Below are 20,339 nucleotides of genomic sequence, written 5' to 3' on the forward strand. Positions count from 1 at the left end.
CTGACAGATATATTCCCCCCATCGTGTTCTGGGTCTGCCCCAGGGTTCTTACCAGAGGGACGTGCCGGGAACACCTCCCAAGGGAGGCAGATCACCAGATGCCCGAGCCACCTCAACTAAGACTCTGCTGTTGAGTCTGAGCATGGAACTCTGTCACTAAGTCTGAGCTCAGCCACCCTGCGGACAGAAAACTGACTTCCACTGACTGTATCCACGATCTCATCGTTTCAGTCACTACCCACAGCTCGAGATTGAAGAGAAGACGTCCTCCACCGACTTGCTGCGCCTATAATAAACAGATTTAAAGTAGAAAATTGGAGAAAATGATTTTGACCACGGCTTCACTTCTCCCTCACCAGCTCCATATATATATATATGAGAGTGAGAGGAAACTGTGATTTTAGCTGGCAGGGACACAGGAGCTGCTGGTCTACTGCTGCCTCGTGTGGTCACTTTGTGTCACCGTTATCTCTCAGAATGAAGGATTTCAAACAACGGACTTCATTGTTTGAAATCTGAACTAATGAAGTAATGAAGCAGCAGTGTGATCTCTGGTGTGGGGAATGAGTTTCTAACAAAGCAACACCAACTTCAATTTAGAGTCAAAACATATCGTAGACACATGCAGCTGAGATTGTGGTTCCCATGTCAGTACCTCATGTAACCACACCGTCCCTTAGAAGTATTATTATGCATATTTCACTTCACTATAATACAGTTATAGATTCCAGTATGAAACATTCAGTTTTAGCAGCAGCATCATCGTTCTTCTTGTTGTTGTATCGTTGCTCTTTTAAAGCGTCCGTCCGTCCCACCCTGCTGGAGGAGCGATTGGATTTCCTTGTTTACCTTCCCATTCTGCTGCCGTGGGCCTCTGGAAATGCTGATGGCCCCAGAACTTGATCTGCTCTTGCTTCCTGAGGACAAATGAACAAAAATAACCGGCATAGGAAGAGAGACAGGGAGGGAGGGAATGAAGAGTCCAGTTCAGGTACGTCATTCAGGCTGTTGAAGGCAAGAGGTGGAAATCACCAGGTCAACTTGAGGCAGAGGAAGAGGAGAGGAGATGGACAGACAGAAGAGTGGATGGAGTTTTTCTTTGCTGTAGTCAGAACTGTTACACTCTGCAGACGGAGGAGACGCAGCATTTGGTTCACGTATGTGTGGGATGGACGGCATGTGTCTCCAGCTGGGACTGCTGTCTCCCAGCCATCCTGAGCGCAGGAGCCGGAGGAGGAGGAGGAGGAGTAGGACGGGGTTCAGCTGGATAGCCTGGGTAACCATAAACATTAGCTCTGTTTCCCTTTGTTTCCCTTTGTTTTTTGCATTTCTCTGGTTACAAACCAAACTTAAGACTCAGAATCTGAGCTAACTGTTGAGCTGAGCTTAAGATTTGTATGAAAATATGACAATATGATCAAATATTATGTTTCCTGCACCTTTGAGCTTTAAATGACGTCACAATATTCCATGGAAATATTCAAAATAATATAAACATTCACAATGTTTTAGCAGGGGGTGGAGTGGCTCAGTGGTTAAGACCGGTGCCTTGTGTGCGAAAGACATCATATAGCAATGGTCGCAAGTTCGACTCCACCCCTGGCTGATTGTACTCAATTCTGGGGGCCACACGGTGGTGTAGTGGTTAGCACTCTCGCCTTGCAGCGAGAAGACCCGGGTTCGAGCCCCGGTTGGAACAAGGGCCTTTCTGCATGGAGTTTGCATGTTCTCCCCGTGTGTGCGTGGGTTCTCTCCGGGTTCTCCGGCTTCCTCCCACAGTCCAAAAACATGCAATGTGGGGATAGGTAAATTGGACACTCCAAATTGACCATAGGAGTGAGTGGGAGAGTGAATGGTTGTTTGTCTCTATCTGTATGTGGCCCTGCGATGGACTGGCGAACTGTCCAGGGTGTACCCCGCCTATCGCCCGATGTAGCTGAGATTGGCACAGCACCCCCCGCGACCCTCTGGCAGAGGATAAAGCGGTAGATGATGACTGACTGACTGACTGACAATGTTTTAGCAAAATGTATCAAAATCTGAAGTGGTTTTTACTGATGAACTATTACCACATGGACACATCAGCTGCAGGCTTTTGGTTTGTGTTTGTGGGTGTAATGGTGGCGTGTGGATGATGATGATGATGATGATGATGATGAAGGGCAACTTTGCATCTCTCAGCTGTTCCTCTCAGCTCTGTTCCCATGAAGAAAACTCATCTCTTAACGTTGATTTGTTAGCCTGCACAAACCTTTCCTGTTCTTCAGCCAATTCTGTAAAAGAGTTGTGATATACTTCATTAGCCATGTGATCTGGCTGTTAGTCAGTTTGCTTCACTGAGATCCCTCACCACAATCCATACATAAAGTCATTGATTCTGAAGTAACAGAAACAAGACAAGACAGCAGTGGCTTCACAACTCTCATGCCCTGTGAGCTGGTTAGCCTTTAAACCAGGTCACATGACTTGATGGTGACACTGTGGCGACTCACTATCTCAGCAGCGTACTGTACAGCTGTACAGTTTATATCAGTGATCCCAAAAGACTGGTTGTTTATTCAATTCAAAATGATATGAGGCACTAATGGTTCAGTTATGACACTCGTTTGCTCTTGTCACATATTATAATGTGGTTTGGGTCACAATAGTTTGCTGTTTTTAAACTGGTTTATATTGTGATATGACATTTTTATCATGTCTTTATCATAACTTCTGCAGCCTCTAACTTTATATATTAAAGGACTGACTCAACCATGCAGGCTTGAATCTTCTCGAAATTCTCCTGCTGCTGAATTCATTTGACCCAGACAATCTCCGTTCATCAAATGTGAACCACAAAGTCTTCAGATAATGTCTGGATGAAATTTTGCAGATGTTATCTGAGGTTTATTATAATTATAATAATAATAATAATAACAATACATCGTATTTATATAGCGCTTTTCTGGACACTCAAAGACGCTGTACAAACACAAAACAAAACAAAACAAAGGACAGGACTGAAATAAAACAGTGGTAAATGGACAGTTAGGTGTAAGCAGTTTTGAACAGGTGGGTTTCGAGTAGTGATTTAAATGTCTGTAGTGAGTCTGAGTTCCTGATGGGTTGTGGGAGTGAGTTCCAGAGAGTGGGGGCGGGTTATGGAGGGACTTGTAAGTGATGAGGAGAACCTTGTATTGTATGCGGTATGGAACAGGGAGCCAGTGGAGTTTTTTGAGGATGGGGGTGATGTGGTCACTGGAGCGGGTGTGGGTGAGCAGACGGGCAGCAGAGTTCTGGATATATTGTAGTTTTTGAAGGTGAGTGGAGGGGAGACCGTAGACGAGGGTATTGCAGTAGTCGAGTCTGGAGGTAATGAAGGATTTCTGCAGTGGATTGTGAAAGGCAGGGACGGAGACGGGCAATATTGCGGAGGTGGAAAAATGATGTTTTGGTAATATGGTTTATGTGGGGTTTGAATGAGAGGGTGGAGTCCAGGATATCGCCGAGATTGCGTACAGAGGGGGAGGGAGTGACTGAATGGCTGTCGATGGTGAGGGAGATGTTCTGGGCCAATGGGAGGAGAGATTTGGGTCCGGTGAGGTTTATGTGTGAAAGCAGCTGCTGATGCCAAGTAGTAAATATAAACTATTTATTTCTGACACATGATAACAAGTAAATCATATAGTAGGGGTCCCAAACACCTTAGTACAGATTTGGAACTGTGGAGATGCTTTGTCATTGAAGAAAACTCTATCAGCAGCTAATTCTCACCTGATAGTGGAGCTGAGAGCAGAAAGTGCTGTGACAGCAAATACCTCTGCCAACACCACCATTCAAATCATGACCTGTTCTTAGATATTCACACTCATCTCTTTCTTCACAGTGATCTCTACAGTCTTCTCTGTACATGAACATGTAGAAAGCAAATCCAGTTGTAATGTTAAAGAAAGAAAAAGACATTTTTTTTATACCCACACCTTATTTGGATCTAGCGCTGCATCTAATGTTTATTTTCATGATCAACTGATCTGTTATTTTCTCGACCAATTGTTGAGTCAAGAAAACAGAGTAAATCATTCATCTGTTTCTCAGAAGTCAAAAAGACGACGTCCTCAAATGTTTTTGTCCTATAAGAGCAAAGAAACCACCGTATATTCACATTTAAGAAGCTGAAATTACTTTAAAAAACACACTCCTCTCAATTCATTGATATTCAAAATTGTTATTAATAATTCAGTCAATCATTGTTGCTTCTACTTGAATATTCTGCTAACATAGAGACTGTCACAGAAAAGATAATCTCCTTAGAATAGCGTAGATTATTATGAGGGACGACGGATGTCCATCATTTAATCATCAATTTCCCAGTGACTGATGAGATATGATGGTGACACAGACTAACCATCACAGACAGACTGTAATAATATGACACATGTATATAAATGCTAACTTCACTGAAGTTTAGAGTAAAGCACTGGCTTATTAATGTTTTTAACCATCAGTGCAAAAGCAAGAGGAGGAGCAGCAGGAGGAAGTGACGCAGCCTGAGATCATAGCCACTTCACAAAGGCTCAATGTCTGCTTACATCTATGATGTCTTAATGACTTGTCATTAATACTCATTTTAATAGCGAGTTTACAGTGAGTTAACCACAGAGATGATCCATCCATGTATGACCTTTGTTCTCTATGTTGTGAATCATTTAGTTTTCTTCAGTTGGACAGACACTGTGATGCATCACTGTATGATTGTCTTACAATATATTGATTATGCCGGAATGGTGATATTGTGATATTGTTGGTATCGTGGAGCATGTATCACACACTATATTGTATTGTATTTTATCTCCTTTATCTCTTCTGCAGTTTCTCTTGCTTTTTTTAGAACATCTTAATCTCCACACCAAACTGCATTTTTGTCATCACAGTACACACACATACACACTGCAGTATCACTAGGTTTAAACGTGTTACTTTGTTAGTTTGGTGTTTTTAAATTTCATTGTTCGGGTTTACCAAAGTGTCAAACTGACCAACTATGGCAGCACTAGACCAGCAGCTACTGTGTCCCCATGAGCTAAAAACACTGGTTTTCTCTATGGACTTTGGTGTGGGAGAGTGAGCGCTTCACACATTTCAGTTCCCACTGAAAGATACATTTTATTGAGAGGCTAATTCTATTCTTCCTTGTGTCTCCACTGTCGTCAGTGTTCTCAGGGCAGGAGCTGTGATTAATTATCCATTTAATTAGTTTCCAATACCTGGGTCTCTTGGGTTTTGTCCCTCTCAAGGTCAGGAAGGGATCACTGCGGCTAATGAAGAGACAGATGTAAGACAGGAGGCTTCAATGGTAGTTCTGTATTATTCACCTTTACTAATAACCCACCTATCACTGGAGTCTGTCACATGGCACCAGAACCAGGACTGAGACTCTGGTACTAACTCAGCCTGTGGCCAAGTGGAAAGGGAACTTGGCTTGTCGCCGGTTCAAGTCCCCACCAGGTCGAAAGGGCTGGGGTACCCCTGAGCAAGGTACCCAACCCCCATTGCTCCCCGGGCGCTACTCAGTGTGGCAGCCCACAGCTCCTAATTCTAGGATGGGTCAAAATGCAGAGAATCATTTCCCTAAGGGGATTAATAAAGTACCTAAAATCTAAAATTAAATGTGAATCTATTTTGTAAATTGAGACACATTTTCAAACTGGTCTTAAAACAACGTTAGAACTTCACCATTGAAGATTCTCGTCCACTGCACACACTGCTCCTGTTCTATCTGTGTGTGTGTGTTCTGCTGCAGGATGACAGATTATGTAAAGATTGAGTTGTCATTTGGTTTATCTGTGAGATTGGAATCACTGAGCAGAGCTCTGTCTGTACTCAGCAGAGCAGATTAACATCTCATTAAACTCAATTGGTGTCACAATCTTTCATCTTGTTGTTTTCACTGCTTGTTGTTAGTTTGTTTCCAGTGATTGAATCTCATCAGGACTTTTCTTCTCTACTTCCCTTCTTAACTTCCTGTGTCTCATTGGTTTTCAATGAATGGTCGACCAGATCCTGGTCATCGGTCGAGTCTCGGGAAGAGTCCATTTAGTGTTTATGGGATAGTTCTGGGTTTTTGTGTGTTGTTGTAAGATGCTCTTATTGGATTGAATATTATATTATTAAAGCAGATTTGAGCCACTTAACAAAAATCTGGGTCTGCATAATTTATGTTTTATATCTATCTATTATTCTCTCAACATCAAACTCCATGAGTTTTGGATGAACTGTTGTGTCTATCAGTACATTTTCTTATGTGTTTCTGTGGGTTTGGTGTTCAAAATGAATGCTTTAGATTTACCTAAGTGACCAAACATGGCAGCAGTAGACCAGCACATACTGTGTGATTTTCTCGATGGACTTTGGTGCAGGAGAGTGCTTAAAGACATATTCACCACTTCATCTCACTCATTACCAGTAGAGAGTATTTAACTTGAATTTAAACTTGAGTTGCTCAGTAAATCACTGACGACCAGCACCAACATCCATAGAGGAAACAATGATTTTTAACACTGTCCTTCACTTCTTCCTGTCTGTCTCTCATCCCCCATGCTCCTCCTCTTCCTGGCTGACCAATCAATGTCAGGATATTGAAGACGGGGTATTGATCGCAGGACGCTGTCAGGCTGAAAATGGAGCCTTAAAAACAAAGATGTGTCCCAACATTAACTTACAATCATATCTCATAGAGAAATGGTTGAACAGCTTTGATTTGTTTTAAATGACTTTACCATAGAATGCATTGATTTATGTGCAGTTATTTTTGACTATACACACAACAGTGTTCCACTTTTCTCGTGGACTTCATTGAAATTTCATCTTACAGGAAAGAAGGTCTGAGTGTGTTTTCATGTTCCTTGCATTCAACTAATATTAACCTGTCTGTCCGTCTGTCTGTCTGTCTGTCTTCAGGTGTTAAAACCAGTGGTTAGTCCTGAAGTCAACCATGGACTGGGCAACAGGAGACTCATTAACTTCTCGCTCTCAGGTATTTCACACACGTCTGTCTGTCTGTCTGTCTGTCTGTCTGTCTGTCCCTGTGTCCCACACACTGTCCTCATTTGACCCCTGTCTCCGTCTCCAGCTCTCTCTCTAAAATAATTGGCAGGTTCATATTATACCACTTATCTTTTGAAGATAATCCCAGCTGACATTGGTTTCACCTTTGACCAGATTATGTTTATGTAAAAGGAGATTTACATGTTTAAAGGTGACGACCTCAGTGCCTGTTCATACCTGGGATTTACATCTACATTGTTATACATGAAATAGCATGTTAGCAAGAAAAACTACTAGTAACACACAACTGACATCTGCACGTTCTTAAGTTATGTATTACATCTTCATGTTTCATGTTTTTGTGAGTAATAAAGTATGAATTCCCCGTGCTGCTTCAGACCTCCAGGCAATCGGTCTGAAGAAGGGCATGTTCTTCAACCCCGACCCCTACCTGAAGCTCTCCATCCAGCCAGGGAAGCACAGCATCTTCCCCTCACTGCCACACCACGGCCAGGAGAAACGCTCCGGGGTCGTCTGCAACACAGTCAACCCACAGTGGAGCACAGAGGTGTGTGCAACACACACACACGCCCTCACACGCCCTCACACACACACACACACACACGCACAGAGTTTGATTAAAGGCATGTTTCACCATCTATGTCGTAGAAATGTGAAATAACATTTGAAGCCAGTGTCTTCTTGGCCGACAAAAAGGCAGAGAAATGTAATTGTGGCTCATGTAGATGAACGACAACAACTCCCAGCATGCACTGCACTCGCAGTACAAAAAAAACCTATAAAAAAAACACTTGCCACGCCGGCTTTGAGTGGCAGCCATGTCAGTTTGAAAACTACATTCGATCGTTGTTGTTCTCAGTTTACTTTACTTTAGAGCTGGTTAGCATAACTGCTAGCAAAGATGGCGGACACCGTGTTTACAGTCTGGGACTGAAGTCTCGAGTCTAAAAAGTGCTGAACTGGCGCCGTTTCAAACCTTGAACTGACATTTGATTTTTATTAAAAAATACAAAGCCACATGCAAATCAGTGAAGAATTGCTTTAAATATTGTTTGACATGTGATAACTGTGTGCATGTTCTGTGGGTTAGGGTTTCGGTAAATGAATCAAAACACACAGATGATCCCGGGCGACAGTGTCCTGCTGCCACCGTCACTGCTGCTGTTTTATATTATTTAAGCTAGTGTGAACTTTATATTCAGTGGACATGTGTGTGTGTGTGTGTCTTTATTATGTCCCTCAGCAGCCTCCATACTCTGTCCCTCTCGGCAGCTTCCACTCACCTTAAAGACACTTTCCTTTTTCAAACAGCTCCCATGTTGAGTGGAGGTGGGGCTTGTTGGCAGTAATGCACTATACAACTCTCTAATGGGTGTCTATAGCACACACACAAACACACAAACACACAAACACACACGCACACAAACACTGCACAGACCATTCTGGATCATTTTATGAACAAATGACAAAGTATTTCTGTAGCAGAGTGAAACCCCGGAAACCTACACAACTCTGAATTATTAATGTTGTGTTATATTTATCTTGACTTGCAGTTTGATTAATGTCTGTCTCTCTCACTCTCTCTGTCTGTCTTTCTCTCTGTCTCTCTCCCTCTCTCTCACACACATGTTTGCTGTCTCCAGTCTTCTGTCTCTCACTCTCTCTCTGTCTGTCTCTCTCACTCTCTCTGTCTGTCTTTCTCTCTGTCTCTCTCCCTCTCTCTCACACACATGTTTGCTGTCTCCAGTCTTCTGTCTCTCACTCTCTCTCTGTCTGTCTCTCTCACTCTCTCTGTCTGTCTTTCTCTCTGTCTCTCTCCCTCTCTCTCACACACATGTTTGCTGTCTCCAGTCTTCTGTCTCTCACTCTCTCTCTGTCTGTCTCTCTCACTCTCTCTGTCTGTCTTTCTCTCTGTCTCTCTCCCTCTCTCTCACACACATGTTTGCTGTCTCCAGTCTTCTGTGTCTTGTATATAATTCGCTCTTGTTCTTTTCTGGCATACATACTCACCTTGTCAGCAACAGTCGTCCCTGCAGAGATCAAAACCTGGTCCTTATGATGTTGATTGTGGTTAAGGTTAGAGGTGGAAGTGTGGACATGGTCTAATCCAGTCTCACTGAAGTTGAACTCTCTCTTCCTCTCTCCTCGTCTGCTTCTGCAGAGGTTTAACTTTGTGTCTCTGCCCACCGACGTCCTTGAGATCGAGGTGAAGGACAAGTTTGCCAAGAGTCGTCCGATCATCAAGCGTTTCCTGGGGAAGCTCTGTGTTCCTGTGCAGAGGCTCCTGGAAAAACACGCCATCGGGTAAACCAGGCTGTCACTCACACACACACACACACACACACACACAGTTGACAGAGAGAGAAGTGTTGTCACCACTTTACATCTCATCTGACACTCATGGATTCGCTGTGATCTTCATCATAATATAATAATAACATTACATAACTTAATAATAATAATAATAATAATAACATATAATTATCGTAGCTGTATTTTCAGTGCTCTTATCGTCTAACTGCCTCCCTCAGTTTCACAAGTCTCCCTCCTCTCTCTCTCACTCTCTGTCTCTCTGTCTGCCTGTCTGTCTGTCTGTCTCTCTGCAGGGATCGGGTGGTGAGTTACTCTCTGGGCCGCAGGTTGCCAACAGATCACGTCTGTGGACAGCTGCAGTTCCGCTTTGAGCTGACCTCATCCATTCACCCAGGTACGCGGGGCATCACGCCCTCTAGTGGCACGGACAGTTATGCCATAAAGAAATCTGTCAGCAGTATTTCACTCAAATCATGTGATGATAAAGAGTATTTGTTAACATTATGGCTCGAGCAGAAACCTGTGATTGGTTCTGCTTTAAAGTTGTAGTACGTAACTTTAAAAAACCCAAACAAATGTCCAGTCAATTGAACCTGTTAACGATGAAGCTTATAATCACTGTGTTTCTCAGTAAAGCAGTGTTTTGATCTCATGTTACTCTATGACATTTCCATGCTGCACACAGGAAGTGATTCACTTTACAGTTGTGTGCAGAAGTTTTTGCCCCCTTCCTGATTTCTTATTTTTTAGCATGTTTGTCACACTTAAATGTTTCAGATCATCAAACTAATTCAAATATTAGACAAAGACAACACAAGTTAACACAATGCGGTTTGTATTATTATTCCTAACCCACATGGCCCTGTGTGAAAAAGTGTTTGCCCACTAAACCTAATAACTAGTTGAGCTGCCGTTTGCAGCAACAACTGCAATCAAGCGTTTGCAATAACTTACAATGAGTCTTTTACAACTCTGTGGAGGAATTTTGGCCCACTCATCTTTGCAGCAGCCGCACACCATCACACTACCACCACCACCACATTTGACTGTTGGTATGATGATGTTCTTGTTCTGAAATGTGCTGTTACTTTCACACCAGATGTAATGAGACACACACCTTCCAAAAAGTTCAACTTTTGTCTCATCAGTCCACAGAGGATTTTCCCAAAAGTCTTAGGGATCATCAAGATGTTTTTTGGCAAAATTGAGACGAGCCTTCATGTTCTTTTTGGTCAGGGAACTCTGCCATGCAGGTCATTTCTGCCCAGTCTCTTTCTTATGGTGGAGTCATGAACACTGAGTGAGGCCTGCAGTTCTTTAGATGTTGTTCTGGGTTCTTTTGTGACCTCTTAGATGAGTCGTCGCTGCACTCTTGGGGTAATTCTTGTCAGCCGGCCACTCATGGGAAGGTTGCCCACCATGTTTTCTCCATTTGTGAATAATGGCCCTCACCGTGGTTCTCTGGAGTCCCAAAGCTTTAGAAAGGTCTTTGTAACCTTTTCCAGACTGATAGATGTCAATTACTTTGTTTGTCATTTGTTCCTGAATTTCTTTGGATCTCGGTGTGATGTCTAGCTTTCGAGGATCTTTAGTTTCTACTTCACTTTGTCAGGCAGGTCCTATTTAAGTGATTTGTTGATTGAGAACAGGTGTGGCAGTAATTAGGCCTGGGTGTGGCCAAAGAAATTAAACTATGGTGTGATAAACCACAGTTAAGTGGTTGTTTTAACACTTTTTCACACAGGGCCATGTGGGTTTGGATTAATAATAAAAACCACATTGTGTTAACTTGTTTTGTCTTTGTCTAATATTTAAATATGTTTGATGATCTGAAACATTTAAGTGTGACAAACATGCTAAAAAATAAGAAATCAGGAAGGGGGCAAACACTTTTGCACACAACTGTATGTCAAGACAGACGGAGGCAACAGTGAGACTAGAAAATGGAACGTATTTGAACAAATGACTGGTGATTATAAAAGTTTGAGTCACAGTGAAGAGCAGAAATATAAAAACTGATATATTTGTGTTTTAGCTTAATGTCGTCAAAGGGATTTCATTCATCACTTAATGTGTTTAAATATTCTCAACATATCCAAAGCTGTGAACGACACTGTGAGTTTAGTGACCATCACTGTGTCTGTGTGTGTGTGTGTGTGTGTGTGTTCTGTCCTCAGATGATGAGGACGTGTCTCTGGTCATAGAGACGGCCTGTCCTGAGGGACGAAACGCAGAAGATGTCCACCATGATGATGACACACTGAGTGTGGGACCTGACATGCCTGACCTCCCCCTGGACATCCCGCCTGTCCCCGAGATGACCGCAGAGGAGCCCACGCCGGAGGAGGTCCCACCTGTTGCTGAGGAGGAGGAGCCGTCACCAGAGGTGGAGCCTGTAAATGTGGAGGAGGAGAGCACAGAGAGGGAGGAGCCAGTGTCGGCAGAGCCTCAGGTGGAACTGGTGGAGCAGCAGGAGGAGAACAGTGGAGGAGGTGCAACAGAGGGAGAAGAAACAGAGGAGGTAAGGCATCAGGAAGAAGGAGAGGAGGAGCAGAGGGAAGAGTCTGCACCCCAGACTGAGGAGGTTCCAGAGGAGGTAGAGGAGGTTGGGCAGGAAACACAACCAACGCCAGAACCTGACAATCCTGTGACAACAAATGATGAAGCCACGGCCGTGGAGGCTCCTCAGGAGGAGACAGAGGGAGGAGAGAGGGGCTGCACCTCCTGCTCCTGCCAGTCCCTCTTGTCAAACTGCAACTCCCAGGCTCCCTCACGCCGGAAAAACCGGCCCTGCTCCCTCCCGGTGTCAGAGCTAGAGACAGTGATCGCGTCAGCCTGCGGCGAGCCGGAGACGCCGCGGTCCCACTACATCCGGATTCACCACCTCCTTCACAGCCTCCCGTCAGCTCAGTGCAGACCTCCCAGTCAGGAGGAGGAAGAAAACTCAGTGACTGTTCAGGACACCACGTCCACGTCACCTACACTCAAGAGCTGCAAAGACAGAGATGAGGAGGAGGAAGAGGAGGACGACGACACCACACAGTCTCCCTCTCAGGTAACTTTTCACTTTTCTTCACTTCAAATACACAAGAATCATTTCAGCCACTTAACAAAAGGTTTACACCTGCTGTCAGACAGCTGCTCACCATTTGCCTCCATCTGTTTGTTCAAATGTGTTATTTTGTATTTGGTTTTGCCAAAGTCACACAAACTTACCACCGGAGGCAGCAGAGGCCAGCAGCTCTCATGTAACAGGAAACTAAAATGATGAGAGGAAACACCTGTGTCTCAATATTCATTCAGTTCATTGTCAACATTAAGTCTATAAGCAAAGCCGGGGTTTTCTCATGTTGTGCTGCACACAGGAAGTGATTCATTTGTGTCAACAGATGGAGGCAACAGTAAAAACTGAGAGCACTGCAAACAGGAAGTGGGTTCTACTGCTCAAAAAAACCATTTTCAGCAGTTTGAAGGTTAAATGCTTCTTGTCTCCACCCTCCCCTGCTCTGCTGCTGTATACACACAAACACTCCTTCAGTCAGGACTGATAGTGATATAACAACAAAAGTTACACTCTGAATGAACTGTGACCATCATAGTCATCCATGTGTGTGTGTGCGTGTGCGTGTGCGTGTGTGTTTGTGTGTGTGTGTGTGCGTGTGCGTGTGTGTGTGTGTTTGTGCAGGTTCCAGAGTGTCCAGGTCCCTGCTGCCGTCGCTCTCTCCCCCGCAGCCTCTCCATCGAACGTCTGTCTGAGCTGAACCAGCTGCTGGAGGGTGAGGGAGGAGTTCACGTGTCCATGAGGAGGATTTCTCCCTCCTGCCTGGAGAGTGAAGAGGGCGACTCCAGTCACGGAGGAGGAGGAGGAAGAAGAAGAGTCTGCATGCAGAACACACTCAGGCCTCCGGGTGAAAACGAGTGCGAGTTCTGCGACACTTCCTGCTACAGCACCTCCTGCTACAGCACTTCCTGTTATAGCACGTCATGCTACAGCAACTCAGGCTACGAGGGGAGGGGCCGCTTCTGCAGCCACACCCGTCTGTCCTCAGTGGACAGCAACAGACTCTCCGGCAGCACCGTGTTCTCCTCACAGGATGAAGAGGAAGATGAGGAGAGCGCCTTCGAGTCGGTGCCTGACGGCGGGAACACGCCAGAGGGCCAGGAGGCGGGAGGATCAGGAGGAGAGAGGACGGCAGGGAGGTGGAAGGAGACCAGGAGAGGAGAGCAGGGGGAGCCGGCTGTGGCCGGACCCAGCGACAGGAGCAGTGTCGGTGAGATCAGCTTCTTATTGTTTGTTTACTGCAGAGTCAGGACTTTCACTTAGATCTGAACTCGGTGTAATTCTATATATACATATATATACATATACATATAGATGTATCTACATATACATATATAGATACATATAAATATGTATATATATATATACATATAATATGATATACTCACATTATATAATATCGCAATATTTCACTGTATCCATTTCCCCGCAGCAGGAGCATCACAAGCTTCTGCAGAGACTGATGATCGCAGTCATTTCCAGCTCATGTGTCACAACACGGCCTCCAAACATTTCATATTAAAACTGTTTTTTCAACAAGGCTTTTATTGTGAAATATTTGCAGGTTTCCTTTAAATGCACTTCAATAATGGGTTTGTTAAAGTTGTTCTTAAGTTTTCTTTTTTCATTCAGGCTGTTTCATGGTGTTTTATGTTTATTTGAATACTGAACGGAAACTGGTCCTAAACAGATATTATCGCCAATAAAATCAAACCAATATTAATAATTGCACAGATATAAAATGGTTCAGCGTCAGTGCTGATCACAGAAACATTTAACTGTGTCGTCATTCTCACTGCAGACGAAAGAGTTTTTTAACATGTTTAACACACTTTCACTCACAGTAAAAGCCTTCGAGTGGTTTTATGTTCAAATCAGAGACAACAATCAGCTTCTCCTTGTGTTTTCACTGAGAGCCTCAGTGTCTCCGGCTGGTTCTCGGAGCACAGTCACTGATGACATCATTCTGTCCTGCTGTACCCATGTGTACAGATTATGGATGTAAATGTGATGTGGTAGAAGAGAAACATGGAGGAGTGAGTGAGTAAAGCTGTCATACACTGTGTGTGTGTGTGAGCGTTAACTGGACAGCAGCTCTTTTACAAAACCAGTCAATAAACCTTTATTTTTACCTCCTTATATGACAGTCCAGGACTAACGCTGACCCTATTATGTCCGGGCACCTTTGAAGATTAAATTCCATGACATTATTAATGAAACATTTGGTTTGGTGAGAAAGAGCAGAAGTCTTTTATTTCATGACATCATTGTTAAATATGTAAAAACCTGTGTTCAGGCATATTTTACCTCTGCATAGAAAAAAACATTAGTTCGTTAAAAGAACATTGTGACCTCTGTGTTCGCTGTAGGTGTCAAACATGGTTCACTTTAAAACTGTCCAAGCATGTGCACGTGTTAAAGTGACAGAAGAAAAGTAAACTCAACTCATATTTAAGATTAGAAAAGTGAGTGTGTCTGTGGTTTAGCTCAACAGATGTAAAGGGATTATTGTAGTATGAGGTATAAACCGATTACTAGAAGTAGCTTTTAATTTAGTTTGTTTGTTTGTTTGTTTGTTTGTTTGTTTCCCCCAAAACAAATAATATGTAGTTTGTTTTGATGAATTTGGTAAATGGAAGAACTTTTGTCTTCCGCTCAGAAACTGCAGTACCGCCAATATCATCCAGGGGTTTGTGAACTAAAGTTGATGGTGTCACTCATGACTCATTATTTAATATTATGATTGATGTTTCCTCTCCACACTGATCTGACCTCCATCATTCCTCCATCTCCACTTCACACACACACACACACACAGTGAGTCACAGGCTGCACTTATACTCTCAGAGACTCATGATGTCATGTGATCATTTAGAATGATGTCATCATAAGACAAGATATTCATTTTTGAACAATTCTACAAAGAAGTATGTATATCTTTGGCCTGGCAGTGGCTCTGATCAACCCTCCATTTTGGTGTGCAATTTAAGTTGTATAATGACAATAAAGATTTCATTTCATTGAATATATAAATAATCAGCAGCTGAGAAAGAGTGAATATTGCATTTAAAATGAGTAACATTGCTCCAAATGAACTCTGTCTAAATGAATTATTGTTTTGCTCTGTGTACTTTTGTTTAAGTAAGTATAAATAAGGACACACATATAATACACAAACTGAATGTAAATTAAATCAACATTTATCGAACAACATTTATGGTCTCTATCTTTAATCGATACGTTTTAAATCAAATATAACATGTAAAGTACAGTCATTATTGAAATCATGAATATAAAGTTTCTGAGAATAAAAATTCAGACAAATAATCTGTCAATTAAATCTGATTATAAAATTCGGCCCAAACAATGACTGTGCATGTCTCTGACGGTCAGTGAATCCCAAGCTTTCCACTCATTTATCCCACGCTGTCTCTCTGATGTCCTGTAGGCTCAGGCTCCTCCCCTCCCGTCGGCCATCTTCCAGTCCTGCGACCCAGCCATGACCTTAACCATTTTCCTGCTGCCACTGACCCAGCCTTACCTCCAAGTAAGAAGCCACAGCCCAGTCTTACTCTGGAGTCTCCTCCCATCACCTTGGTTTGCTGTGACTGTGTGTGTGTGTGTGTGTGTGTGTGTGTGTGTGTGTGCTGCACTCCTTCATTTACCATCATCATGTCATTTCCCCTCCTATCATCCTCCTCTCATGTGTCATCAGATCAAAACTCTTCTGTTCTGGTTCATGATTCCTTTGCTTTAACAGCATCATCACACACACTTCGTCTACGTCTTAATGAACTCGTGGAGGAAGCTGCTGTGAGATTGTTGCCTTCTGCTCGAGCTGAATCACTCACTCTCCTGCACCAAAGTCCATAGAGAAAATCTGCATTTTTAGCTTGAAGGAAGCCAGAAGCTGCTGGTCTACTGCTGCCTCGTGTGGTCTCTTGATGGTCCCACTGAGGTCAATCCAACTTTGGGACTTTGGTGTGAGGCAGGAGTGTGTGACACAGTTCAGTAAATCATAGACTTTGTTACACTAAATGTGAACGATCACTTTAATGCTCTCATTTATCAGCCTCAGCCTCAGTCTCAGCCTCAGCCTCAGCCTCAGCCTCAGTCTCAGTCTCAGTCTCAGCCTCAGCCTCAGCCTCAGTCTCAGCCTCAGTCTCAGCCTCAGCCTCAGCCTCAGCCTCAGCCTCAGCCTCAGCCTCAGCCTCAGCCTCAGCTTCAGCCTCAGCCTCAGCCTCAGTCTCAGCCTCAGCCTCAGCCTCAGTCTCAGCTTCAGCCTCAGCCTCAGCCTCAGCCTCAGCTTCAGCCTCAGTCTCAGCCTCAGCCTCAGCCTCAGCCTCAGCCTCAGCCTCAGCCTCAGTCTCAGCCTCAGCCTCAGCCTCAGCCTCAGCCTCAGCCTCTGAAACACACTCAGGACCAACAGTGAGAGGTTGCTCTACACTGTGTGTAATGTGTGTGTGTGTGTGTGGGCAGAGAAGTAGTGACAGCCAATATAGGAAGTTTATTTCCTGAGGGGACATTCTCCTCCTCCTCCTCCTCTTCCTCCTCCTCCTCCTCCTCTAAAACAACAACAACAACAGTTTTCTAATCTTCCCCAAACGACTGAATTCAAGTGAACGTTGATTACAAAGAAAAAACTGTCAACATTGTAATAATCAGCTGATCGATACAGATAATATGAAAGCAAAGAAGAAAACCAGCTCATTAATCAACTGCTAAGTCTATTTTGATGTATTTGTTTGATTCTTTAGTTTGTGGAGAAAACGTAAAACATTAAAAGGATGTTCTCTTATTCTGACAGTTCAGCAACATCAACTAAGATTACTATTAACTAGACTTTTATTGTGTGATAAGGATTCATTTGAAACTTAATGAACTTAGGTTTAAGTTTAACCTAAAAAACCTTTAAAGGTTTTTTTTTAGTCATGCAGCTTACTTGTATGTATAGACAACATGCTTAATTATATATAATTATTATTAATAATGTAATAATAATAATAATAATATATAATTATAAACAACATGCTTAATTATATATAATTAATACTAATACTAATAATAATAACAATATATAATTATAAACAACATGCATACTTAGATATAATAATAATAATAATAACAATACTAATAATAATAATGATAATAATATATAATTATAAACAACATGCTTAATTCCCCCCTCCTCCTCCTCCTCCTCCTCCTCCTCCTCCTCCTCTCTGTTGTCACAGACTGGGAAGCTCGTATCGACAGTCACGGCAGAGTTTTCTACGTAGACCACGTCAACAGGACGACCACGTGGCAGAGACCGAGTCACAGCGGCAAGTGTAACCATGGCAACCATGGCATCCCTCGCTCAGGATCCACCCAGCAGATGGAGCAGCTCAACAGGAGGTCAGACTCTGAGACACAGAGACAGAGACACAGCGACTGAGACACAGAGACAAAATGACTCTGGGACACAGAGACAGAGGCAAAGAGACAGACAGACAAAGAGACAGACTGACAGACAAAGAGAGATAGAGACAAAGAGACAGACTGACAGACAAAGAGAGATAGAGACAAAGAGACAGACTGACAGACAAAGAGAGATAGAGACAAAGAGACGGTACTGAATCAGACACTGGAGTATTGTGTAGTATTATCAAACCATAATTTTAACAATCTTATGTGATATTACACATAGACTTACTTAAAATGAGTAATAACACACTTTATTAACAGGAACAGGACAAGTTTGATTTGTATTAAAGTGCAGTATATATATATATATATATATATATATATACATACATATATATACATATTTCTAAATATGTTTGAATATGTCTTATCTCACTGTGAGACAAACACATCTGTTAACTGCTGACTTTCTTTCAGCAGAGTGTTTTTAGGTTGTTATGAATGAGCTCACATAATAACACATGTAACCTCCTGTGTGCAGTGATCTTCTGAATGAGCTCACAGAAACACAAACTTCTGTCTTCTGTTGTTATTGATATTTTAGAGATTTTATGAGGTGGCTGAAATCAGGTTTTCCTTGTATTTAGTGTAAGATGCTCTGCCTCACATATTGATATATATAGTATATGTGAGGCAGAGAAGACTTGCACATGACAGTCTGTGACACTGAGTGTACTGTGGTGTTACACTGATAAATGTCATCCAACCCTAAACCTAGGTACCAGAACATCCAGAGGACCATGGCCACAGAGGAGGAGGGAGGGAGCCAGAGGTTAGAGCGCAGCAGCAGCACAGAGACTGATCCAGACTCTCTTCACACAGGTACACGACTGCTTTTTATTATTATTTGAAATAATAAAGCGTGCTTTAAATGTGTTTTGTGACCCTGTGTTGTGTGTGCAGGTCCTTCATCTCCTGTCAGTCACCAGAAGATCAGTCATCTCCTCCAGTCACCTGCAGTCAAGTTCATCACACACCCAGAGTTCTTCACTGTGTTGCACAGTAACTATGTGAGCAGCAGACACACAGAAACAATTACAAACAGTCCCCGGATGTTTTTGATTATTACACCAGCATGAACTGCACTGTGTTGTTGAACCCTCCCGTTCTTCAGGCAGCTTACCGGATGTTCACCAGCAGCAGCTGCGTCAAACACATGATCCTGAAGGTGCGACGCGACGCCAGGAACTTTGAGCGCTACCAACACAATCGAGACCTGGTGGTTTTCATCAACAGGTTTGCAGACACTCAGCTGGAGCTGCCACGAGGCTGGGAGATCAAGACTGACCCTCAGGGCAAGGTGCCAAACTTTACATCCAGACTTATATCTGAAAATGACTTTCAGGTCGTTCCGGGACACTTTCTATACAAACAATAGAAAAGAAAAGGAGTAATGATCTTGATCCTTTCATTTAAAAACACTTGGCATATGCTGCAGTTACACCTGCGATCACACTACGTCAACACTCTGTTGAAGTCTGAAAACCTGCGGCTTAGTTTGAAAACTCTACAGCAGCATTTTAGTCTGGATGAGCAGGATTATTCAGATTTAAATATTCTAAACTCCAGCACATGAGAGCTAATCAAAGTAATGCATGTTGAGCTGAGAGGAGCTGCTGCTGCTCCTGCTGCTGCCGCTGCTGCTACTGCTGCTGCTGCTCCTACTGCTGCTGCTGCTGCTGAAGCTTGTGGTGATAGATCGTTCAGCCCATGGTCAAGAGGAAAGTAATTAGTGTTGTAACCAGAGGGTTGTCGGTTCAGATCCCAGCACGGATCAATGGCTGGGGTGTCCCTGAGCAAGGTGTCTCCCTCATTTACATGCACATGCCAAGTGTATTTGAATTGTCATGGGATATCGGCTTCCAGGTGTGTAACTGTGTAATAACCTAACACAGTTCATGTTCTGTTGTGTGTACATGAAGTCACACAATATGAACACATGTGTGATACAAAAACTCCAGTCTTATTTGGATGTAAAGAGAAGGAACTACACACTGTATGAAATGATGTCATTTCAGTCCATATGTCTTCACGTCTCCTCAGTCTTTCTTCGTGGACCACAACAGTCGGGCAACGACGTTCGTCGACCCTCGCATCCCTCTGCAGAACGGCCGGCTGCCGGGTCACCTCGCTCACAAACAACATCTACAGAGACTACGCAGCTACAGCGCAGGAGAGGTACACACACACACACACACACACACACACACACACACACACAAACAACATCTACAGAGACTACGCAGCTACAGCGCAGGAGAGGTACACACACACACACACACACACACACACACACACACACACACACAACATCTACAGAGACTACGCAGCTACAGCGCAGGAGAGGTACACACACACACACACACACACACACACAACATCTACAGAGACTACGCAGCTACAGCGCAGGAGAGGTACACACACACACACACACACACACACACACACACACACA

The 20,339-nt window shown here is 43.3% G+C and overlaps 1 protein-coding gene across 1 annotated transcript in view; it reads left to right on the forward strand.

Moving 5' to 3' along the window:
* Nucleotides 1-20,339, forward strand: part of LOC131457208 (E3 ubiquitin-protein ligase HECW1) — a 51,135-nt gene that overhangs the window by 12,408 nt on the left and 18,388 nt on the right. The window contains exons 5-16 of the mRNA XM_058626107.1: nt 6,937-7,012; nt 7,422-7,591; nt 9,206-9,348; nt 9,651-9,751; nt 11,535-12,412; nt 13,043-13,628; nt 15,867-15,965; nt 17,653-17,815; nt 18,603-18,706; nt 18,788-18,894; nt 18,999-19,184; nt 19,928-20,062. Coding sequence (XP_058482090.1) covers nt 6,937-7,012; nt 7,422-7,591; nt 9,206-9,348; nt 9,651-9,751; nt 11,535-12,412; nt 13,043-13,628; nt 15,867-15,965; nt 17,653-17,815; nt 18,603-18,706; nt 18,788-18,894; nt 18,999-19,184; nt 19,928-20,062 — 2,748 coding nt within the window. The remainder of the gene's footprint in view (nt 1-6,936; nt 7,013-7,421; nt 7,592-9,205; nt 9,349-9,650; nt 9,752-11,534; nt 12,413-13,042; nt 13,629-15,866; nt 15,966-17,652; nt 17,816-18,602; nt 18,707-18,787; nt 18,895-18,998; nt 19,185-19,927; nt 20,063-20,339) is intronic.

Source organism: Solea solea, chromosome 1 (genome assembly GCF_958295425.1).
Source record: "Solea solea chromosome 1, fSolSol10.1, whole genome shotgun sequence".
Taxonomy (NCBI): Eukaryota; Metazoa; Chordata; class Actinopteri; order Pleuronectiformes; family Soleidae; genus Solea; species Solea solea.